General features: G+C 34.1%; 1 protein-coding gene across 1 annotated transcript; it reads right to left on the minus strand.

The window, feature by feature from the left end:
• Positions 1-7,632: 7,632 nt before the first annotated feature.
• On the minus strand, positions 7,633-9,949 carry LOC108727614 (uncharacterized). Its single transcript, XM_018455793.1, is given in 3 exon segments — positions 7,633-7,713; positions 8,087-8,212; positions 8,214-9,949. Coding segments are annotated over 2 exon segments (1,731 nt in total). The 5' UTR covers positions 9,821-9,949; the 3' UTR covers positions 7,633-7,713; positions 8,087-8,088.
• Between the last annotated feature and the right edge of the window lie 600 nt (positions 9,950-10,549).

A 10,549-nucleotide genomic window follows, 5' to 3' on the forward strand; every position in this document is an offset into this window, starting at 1 on the left:
ACTTGTCTTATGAAAAAATTGTTTTTGCGACCTTGGAAAGGTCAAAAATGAAGGTCAAATGCCTGAAAAACGATCTGGTGTACTTTTTCTGAAATGACACTTTTACAATTCATTGACTTGTTTCAAGCATTATGCACATTTGTGTTACCCAGAAAACCACGTCATTTCAGAAAAAGTACACCAGATCGTTTTTCAGGCATTTGACTTTCATTTTTGACCTTTCCAAGGTCGCAAAAACAATTTTTTCATAAGACAAGTTTGATGTAAAATTTTCCGCTCTTTCGAAATCCGCAGTCAAAAATACGACGGCGTCCTATTTGACCATATTGCGATTGACCACCAGCTACTCATAGCGATCAGTGCTGACGGATTTTCTCTACTTTAGCGCTGATTGGCTGGTGATCAATTGCAACGTGGTGAAATGGGCGTCACTCAAGACTCGCCTTTTAATTTTAACTACTTGAACATTTTATTTTTTTTCAGTTTCACAATATATATTAATACCATTTATTTACTTGTTTATAAAATGTATAAAATCATATATCTATACAACACTAATTAAATGTATAACAATATACCAATTTATCGCATTCTCTCAATCCTTTTACCTTAAATATGAATTATTGTTACATATTCTGATTGTTCCAAGAGTGACAGAGAAGTCTGAAATATAAAAAAACAATTAAAATTTTATAAATATAATTTTATTTATGTTATATATATTTTATAAGTATAGTAATCAACGTAATACATAATAAAATACATGAACAACTATTGCATGCAAAGTAGAATAATAGTAAAGTTGAGAAAAATTACATGCCAATTGCCAATTTTAAATATACACAACCAGTGCAATCTTTATTTAAAAATTTTTTTAGTTGATCATACGTACAGTCATACATAAGACTTAAAATTATATTTAAGTAGTGTTATAGAATGTAATATAAAACACAGAAAGCTAGGTTTTTTTTTCAGTCAAGTGCCCAAATCTGTTCACTGAGTGAACCCAAGAAGAGTAGACTATTTAATCATTTTCCGCTAAGTCTATTTCGTAACTCTGATTTGATGATTCCAGCTTTTGAAAAAATGCGAAGGAACTGAAGTTGCAACGACAGATAAATAACGCATTGCGATTGTGAAAAGTGTAGGATAGGCGGACTTAAGTGTTTGCCAATACTCAAATGGATTTTTATCTCTCGAAATAGGTGGCTGGTTTAAATATTGTCGTAATTCAAGATTCATGGCACCACATTCATCGAGAGATGATGCGGATAAATCTATTAAACTGTCATGAACAGTCCACACGTCGCACAGTGGATCGAATAATAGGAAAGTCCGGACATAGCATTTGAATCGACTGTAGTAATCTCAAAATTAAGTTTCTATTTAAATCTTTACATATTCGTGTGGTCGTCGAATCCGAATGTGAAGTAAAAAAATCTAAATTCAAAATGGCGGATCCAATATGGTGGATTGAAAATTATAAAATTGCTGCGATTTTGATAAGAAATCATATTAATCAGTTGTTGAAGTCGTTGAATCCGAATAAAAACAGTAAGTCTAAATTTAAAATAGCGGATTAATAGACTGAAAGTTATAAAATTGCTGCAATTTTTATAAGAAAACGTAATAAACAGTTTTTGAGGTCTCTGAATTCGAATAAGTTAAAAATACCAAATTGAAAATAGCGATCTAATATAACACAGACTGGAAAAATAAGAGTTATCAAATAAATATATACAAACTGATCGTTAAATAGCGTTGTACTGTTGAACCTTCGACATTAGCTGGATATAATGAATTTCAACTAGATCAGAGGATATACTACGACGCGCGACGAGGCTGCATAGAAGATTTTACACTTTATTTTTTGCTTTTTTGTTTTCCTTTATTGATAGTAAGTTCTTTTTGTAATTTTTTCGTAACTCCTGTACAAATAACAATGACAAATAAATTAAAAAAACAAATAAATTTAACGCTTCTTTCCTTTATTCATCTATAAAAGTGTCGCATGCGAAAAAGTTTTGCGACAAAAGTCATCACATAATCTTTTTTGTCGCTGAAACGGCCAGTTTGAGCGGCTTGTGAAAATGCACATAATAAATTAAGAATAATAATAATAATAACCCATAATAATAACAACACATAATAAAGTAACATATAATAATAAGAAACAAAGCAAAAAAGGGCTAAGGAATCGGGCGCGGTAATTAATTGCGCGAAATAATATATGACTGATACAAATCTCTTTTTAATTGAATCGCTTACACGTTTCGGCTCATTTTTTAGCCCTCTTCAGAGGTACTTCAGAGGGCTCAAAAATGAGTCGAAACATGTAAGCGATTCAATTAATAAAGAGAATTAATAAAGAAAAAATTGTATTAGTCATATATAATACTATTTCGCGCAATTAAAAGGTTTACGTGAAAGTTTCTAATAAAAACGAAAAGACACTTTTCTTAAAAAAGAGCAGCCAGTAGCAGCTAAAACTAGTCAAATTAGTTACTTGAATACCTCCTGAAGATACTGCAATGCTTAAATTCTTGGGGAATGTTGGGGAATTTTTTAATAGTCTATCAGAAGTTTCGCTTATTAAATTTTCGGAGACTGAAAAACTGCTATATGATAATACTTCTGCAGCAATGCCATTGAAATAGCATTTAGGTAATTTCAGCCTAGGTAGTGATTAAATAAATAAAAAAGTTACCTTCATCTGTTACTTCCTTTACAGCTGTATACAAGTTTTATATTTGCATTAAATTTTAAGTATTTTTCTGTTCCCTTTACAAACAACAACTTCCAAACATCTATTAATAATCTGCGCTGCAATCTGAACATTAAATCGGTTAGATATTGAAAGTCTAACTAAAAAACAATCCAATTTATGGATATTTAGATATTATTATCAAAAAAAAAAGTTTATATTTTTTCCCTATGTCCGGCTTTTCCTATTATTCGATCCACTGTGCGTCGTGCTTATTAGTTTTGCTGCTCTTGACTTGTGATTCTACTACGTGGTCTATTTTATTATTAATAGAAATTGATTTTAATTGATTATTAATGTGTGACAAAGCGTTGGAAACTGCTCTTGGTGATTGAAAATGTAATCGTTTATATCGCGGATCCAGAAGAGTTGATATTGCAAGTATTTGGTACGATTCAATGTCTTTGAAGCGTTGGTGGATCTCAGATAATATGTTGGTTTTTAATAAATTGCCTTCAACTGTTAAAGGAATGCAGTTTTTTATCTTACTTTCCATGCAATGAATAACAGGAATCACCAAACTACTAGTCGGATACGAGTCACCGCTTATCTCGTTAGTAACAAACTCGATCGGACCTAAAATTTGTACAATATCTTCTAAGATATCGATTTCCTCACGAGAAAGTGTTCTAGGAGCTGTTGGACATGTTAAAAGTACAAGATATACATAATCTTTTAGTTGTAGAAAACGCTCGATCATATAGTAAGTCGAATTCCAACGCGTTGGAACATCCTGTTTAAATTTCAATATTGTACTGTCAGTTTTTCCGTCACGTGTTTGCAACCGTTTAAGCTCATCAGATGCCACGACACTCCGTTTTATCAGAGTCACAATAGACTTTAATAAAGCAATAATTTCTGTAATACGAGGGATCAGTTTCATAGCGTCTGGAACCAAATGGGATAAGGAATGCGCGATGCAAGGTAAATGTTTAGCAAAACCGAATCCGTCAGTGATCGCTTTCACCATATTAGCAGCGCTATCGGTGACGAAAGCTGTACATGATGATACATCTATTTCGAATAATTGCATTATGGATAACATCATTTCCTTAATATAATCAGCAGTATGATTTTCCGTCAGCGAAAAAACACCTATCGTCGAGTTTGTTAAGACTAATTCATGCTGTAAGAAATGGACAGTAACCCCTAGATAACTTTGATTGCTCACATCCGTCCAAATATCACACGTTATTGAATATGTAGAAACAAGCTTTAAATTTTCTTTAAAGCTTTCTTTTAGAAGGTCATACTTAGCGTCAATCAGGCGGGTAATGGTTCTTCTGCTAGGAACGGTGTATAGCGGGATGGCCGTGTTCATCAAACGTTTAAATGATTTGCTTTCCACAATAGATAGTGGTAGATTTTCTGACGCGATCATAAAAAGAATACAATTTGTGATTTTATTTGCTAAAGAACCACTACCTATAAACAGAGAAAAGAGAAAATATCTTATAGCGTGACTTATATTTTATTGGATTAGATATTAACTAAAATTTATTATCTTACTGACCCTTAAAAGAATTAATTCGTGCAAATGATTCTATGATTTTAGTTTCTTTCGATTTAGCCTGAAAAAAAAAGGATAACTTTTAAACACAGACGTACAATCATAAATAATAACATTAATTTCAGTATCAATATCTCCTTATAAAACAGTATCTAAGTATAGTATATGAATAATTAATTGGTTATAATATACGAAATATTATAGTTTAAGGATTGCTATAGTAATTTTGAAATGATGTTGAAGACTTTTTCATTTCGTAGCCCTACTAGAATTTAGAACAATACTATTTTTAGTATAAGAAGATATTTATAATAAAAATAATATTATATAATGATTTATGTTTATAAGCTAGATTATATATGAGAATAATTACCTTGTGCTTAGTTTTGAACTTTGAGCCTTGAAATGAGTGTTTAGATGATATACTGTTTCCAGTGTCAGAATCTGGTTTGCATGGTGTTGGATCATCAATGCTATCGGACAAAATATCCATCAAAGGCATTGTTTGTTCTTGTTCTTTGACTGGATTTGATGTGATATTCAATTCATCCTCCATTGTCATATTTGTATTTTTCATTTTCAATTGTTTTGATTTAGTCGATGGCGATTTTAATCCCACATGCTTTATGTACATTCTTGTAATGATTGTGCAAATTTGTAGTATTACCTCCATGTTTTATTACTTTTAAACAAAGTATACATTGAGCAGAGGTTGAGCTCTCTTTGACAAAATACTTCCATACCTCACTCTGACTTTTTTTGGTTTTCATATTCATGATATTTATCTACAATTGAAATAAAAAAAGATATGATTATAGTTTTGCAAAATTTTTTATATATTTCTTATACTTTAATGTCTGTAACTATACAATATAGGTATAGTTACGTATTGTAAAGTACAAAGGCCTTATTCTTAAATTCTAAAAATATTGCATACGAAAATGCTAAGGAAATATACATATAATATACATAACGTATACTTAGAGAAAGGAAATAACGCATTACTTGTAATGTTATAACTTTTTATTAAAATGTCGTTACTTTGTTATAATAACGATTTGATAAAGATGTTGCGAATTTTTATGATATTAACGATAACACCATCATTGGAATTTAGAAAAAATCACTCGTTACTTATATTGGATTGGAAAAGTCACATACAACACGCTCATACACGTACTGATAAAATAACGTATGAGGATCTCAGCACAAAGGCCATAACTAAATCCATGACACGTAAGTCGTAATCATAGATCAAGTCATTATATTTTGGTCAATCTACAGACATTGATCATACTACAATTTACATTCTACGACTCAGTCACGGTTTCCTTTGTGCTTAAGTCCGCAAACACAATAGAGTAGTAAGCTTTAAGCCTTAAGGAATTGACCACTCATAGTCGATTATTCTTTTCACATTCGATTGTAATTGATCAATTTCTTAAGGCTTAAGGCTTACTACCCTATTGTGTTTGCGGACTAAACCCTTGAGTAAAAAGTAATGCGTTACTCGTTACATTTTATTTTTTTCAGTAAGTAATGCATAATGGTGACAAATTACTTTTCAAAGTGACTTTTCTAACCTTGGCATAACTTTAGCATTTAATTAGTTAACATCACCGTCATAAAAAAATTGCAACGTCATTATCAAATTGTTTATTATAAAAAGCAAAGACATAGAGAATGGACTGCTAGATCCATGTGTCAAAATGATCGATAAAAGTAAGAGAAAGGGACTGTGGAAGACGGCCATCTCTGTCTCTTTCCATTCAATGGCGTAATGGGAGAGAGAATGAGAGGGAGATTGGCCGTCTTCCACGGTCCCTCTCTCTTTTCTCATTATTGGCTGCGTTCAGCAGAGAAAGCAGCTTTGCAACTGTTGTAAAATTCTTCAATAACATTCTCTATGTCTTTGATAAAAAGTAACGGCGAAGTGTACGGAAAAATAACGTTGGTCAACCCTGCATACTGTATACTATTTTCGTACATTTTTCGTATCCGTTACTTTTCAAGAATACGTTCACTGATATAAAAGAAACTTACATTTATTTCTGGATTCCTCGGAACTAGTCGGAACTGTATACACTCAGCAGTCAACACTACCCACTTCAGTATATGATTGAATATAAAAGAAGAATCTAAATAAAGTTGTAACGCAGAAAATAGAAATTCACACGAATCACGAGCATGAAAGTACGACCTGTACGACTCACACGAGTGACTGGGCCATGGGTGACGATTTGAGTGTGTATATTGTGTATACTTCCGCACAAGTGCACACTGGACGCGGAATTGAAAGTTGAAACGCTTGCCGCGCGGCAAAATGTGACGCGGTAGACAATCAGTTTATAAGCCCTAAAGCCGGTTCTATATTAGTTGCAAGCTAATCGCAAGTTTGTTGCGATAGCCAATCTAAAGCTTGCATTTTGAAATCAACGTTTCATATTGGCTGTCGCAACAAACTTGCGATCGGTTTGCTAATGGCTGCGTTCAGCAGAACGGTTGTTTTGCAACTGTTGGAAGTTTCCTTCGCGCTAATTGGATCATACTTTTAGATCTAGAAGAATGGTCCTATCTCAGCAGACAATCATAAAACGGTTGCAAAACTGTTGAGTCTGCTGAACGCAGCCAATATATAACCGGCTTAAAGCCATCATTGGTATCATATCATTGGGTGCATTCAGTACAATCACTCACTTCAGTGAGCTCTTGCATCTGATTGGCCTATTCTGTTAAATCTAAAAATATGGACCAACCTGATACAAGAGGTTTGTTCGCGTCGCGTGCTCCAACACGTTCCAATATACTCCTAGCATAGTTCTTACTCACTCCAATGCGCTTGATAGAGTGAGTAAGAACTATGTTAGCAGCATGTTGGAGCTTGTGACGCGACAACCTAAGAGCTCACTAAGCGCTCAGTAAACGGTCGTAATAATGGCTGCGTTCAGCAGACTCCACAGTTTTGCAACCGTTTTATGATTGTCTGCTGAGATAGGACCATTCTTCTAGATCTAAAAGTATGATCCAATCAGCGCTAAGGAAACTACCAACAGTTGCAAAACAAACGTTCTGCTGAACGCAGCCACTGAATACACCCATTGAGAGTCAATCGAATCTAAAACCATCGAATAATTAATTAATCAGAACTGAAGACATCGAATGATCAATTAATCGGAACTGAAGACATCGGATGATTTAAGAGGTTAGGTCACTGTAGAAGCACAAAAACGCACCTACTTTAAAATATTTTTTTTCGGGTTGATAAAAATTTGTTTTCAAAAAATGAACTAAACCGCATGTTTATATATATAATAAGGTATAAAAATATATTTTTTGTTTGAATCGATCATACAAAATGGCGGTACGGTGCAGCGTCAAAAAAGTCGTCTTTTTAAAAAGTGGCTCCGGGGCTTGCAGCATAAGTTGAGTAAATGTTGTTCTGGAAAAAAATAATTTTTTTTTTCATAATCTATAAGTCTATAGCTAGAGAAGTACGTACGGATTTTGAAAAATATTGATTTTTTAAAAAATCACAAGCTTTTAAAAAAGTGACATCGATTTTCGTTAAAAAAATCGACCTATATTTGTTTATAACTTTTGCAATTTTTAATATTTTTAAAAATCCGTACGTACTTCTCTTAAAAATCTAATTATGAAGATATGGTTAAAATTTCAAGTCATTCGGTTAAAAATTGCTTGAGTTATGCTGCAAGCCAATTTAAAAAACATAGTTTCGAGAAAAACGCTTTTAAAATTTTATGTAGTATTTTCTAGTATATAAAGCTGAAAATTGCTATGATATAATTTTTTACCATTAGTCTGCTATCCCAGCACCATATGATTGACCTTCTATGTTAGTATTTTCATATTCTCCAGCCTTTTTCGTGGATTTTGATGCCGAGCGTGCCTCTTCTGCTGCGTCCGACATTCTCACCTCGAATTCTCGCTGCGTCAGCTTCCACGCAAAAATTGTAACAGTTTGAGCCAATGGTGAATTGGAGCACCTCCATAATCTTCATAACAGCAGATAGGCCATCGTTGAATGTGCATACAGCAACATCCGTTGCTATGTCAAGTACTTGTTTACCGCTTGAAACATTCTTCGGCGCAATATTCCACAAAATCGAATTAAAACATTCATTATTATTTTGAGTGTATCCACCCAAACAACGTTCAAGCAAATCGTCACGACTAAGATCTTCGTATATTGGTTTGATAGCGTTGAAAACTTCGATGGGTAGCGCTGGTTTATGTTTATACGAATTTAAATTGTTTTCAGCACATGCTTTTTGCCACGAGCACCAAGAGTTGGCGCCTTGAGGGCAATTTCCGTGCTGCGGATTTTCATCTGTCGAAAGTTTATGATAAAGAGTTGCCCAAATTTCTTTTTTCATATTTTCGACTGAATTTGCGTTTCGACGAATACTTAGGCCATAATATATTGTAAGTTCATCAATTAATTTGCCCGTTAATTTTTCTTTTCCGGCTTTCGTTGATTTTTTTAAATTTCGTAAACGAGTTCCCATGCGTTTTTGAATATGAGCGATGCATTCTTTTTTCTTGATGATAATATCGCCGTAAGGTTTTGCGTCCATTACGCCTTTAAATGTTGTGCTATCGCCATCACCTATGTAATTTGTATATTTAACATCGTGCAGTTCGATCGAACGCTGAAACATCTCAAGTACGCCGTCCACTTCCATTTTTCCAGCAGAGCTATTGTGATTGCTTTGACAATTTTCTGCGTGCGTTGTCGCCCATTCTTCATATTCAGCACTGTCGGCATGTTTTTCCCAATACTCGCACGATTTACAATACTTGGATTTTACGATAACGTCAATAACTTTAGCAGTATGACAACCGATGAGCGTTACGATTCCGTATAAAAAAGAAAATCCACGTTTTCGCCATGAGCCATCGCCTGAAATCATAATTCCATCAGTCTGTCCTTTTGTAATGCTTATCTCCTTTTCTTCTTTTGCTGCCTGTTTCATACTCATAAAACGAACTGAATTTGTAGCTATTGCAATTGTTTGTACAATTGAGTCATAAAAAGAGTGAAAAATCGGAGCTGGCAAGTCCATGAAAGCACAGAACTTTTTCATTCCGTGTAAGCCAATGCCTAGTATTCTCATTACTAAAGTAATTCGTTTATTTATCTCGTAGCCGTTTTTTATGTATGGAGAGGATGAACAATATTTATCTTCACAATTTCCACAGGAAATAATTACTTTGAAACCTAATCCTCGCTTACTAGTCTCCGACAAAATCACGTTTTTGCCGCACGTTCTGCACACTAAATACGCCGAAATCGCACTTGCGAGGGCTGCGAAATGCAATATTCTGTAGCCGAAGGTGTCGTTAACTGGCACGTCATTATTAAATTTCGACGACTTTAATTTTTTCGCTGATGTGCTGACTTCCTCCGAATCCTGTTCTGCCTCGAATCGATTCAGCGGCCGTCTATTTGAAATCTTGCTTCTTCGCGATGACCACGTTGAACTTTTCGTACCTTTTTTGGTACGATACACTTTCTCTTTATTCATAATTTACACGGCTTAAAAATAAAATTGAAAACTAAACGTGTACAGCGTGCACTTGTATTAGCGTTGAACATGTGCGTCGACAAGCGTTCAACGTACTGAATACTATAGACTATGAAGTTATACCGGTTTTCTAACCTATTGATGTTTAGGAATGCTAGTAGCTCCCTCTATTATCTACTTTCAAAAGCACGAAAATAGGTGTCATATTTATCAGGATCAAGAAGACTAGAACTAAGGAGGATCAACTCGCGTGGTGGGGGTGAGTCAAAAAACGTCCGCGGCTATTCACACGATGTGCAGCGGCACTGCGCATTGTGTGAAAGTTCGATATAAGAGCGACAAAGTGACGATTATAGAACGATAGAGCGACAACTATGGGTATGTTCCGAAATTAACTGGCAGTACTGACAGCACTGCTTTATCGTTCCAAAATAGAATTTCTTATGCTGTCAGTTACTGCAAGTTACTATTCATTCTGCATAAATTGACCCTAGGGGATTGCTGACTTCCGGTTGTTTCTACTCCATCCCAAGAGGTGAGGCAAATACAGTAAAAGCAGTAACAGAGCACGGAGCGTGAAATCGTCTGATCGTGATAAGTTTAATACTGGAAGTACGAAAGAAAAAAAGAATTATGGATTCAAAATTAAAGTCATACGAGATTGTAGATACCGATAATAGTATATACACAGTGCTATTTATTTTTTATAAAGTAGTATATATTTATAAA

This window comes from Mycetomoellerius zeteki, unplaced genomic scaffold, assembly GCF_001594055.1.
Source record: "Mycetomoellerius zeteki isolate Tzet28-1 unplaced genomic scaffold, Tzet1.0 scaffold513, whole genome shotgun sequence".
In the NCBI taxonomy this organism is placed as follows: domain Eukaryota; kingdom Metazoa; phylum Arthropoda; class Insecta; order Hymenoptera; family Formicidae; genus Mycetomoellerius; species Mycetomoellerius zeteki.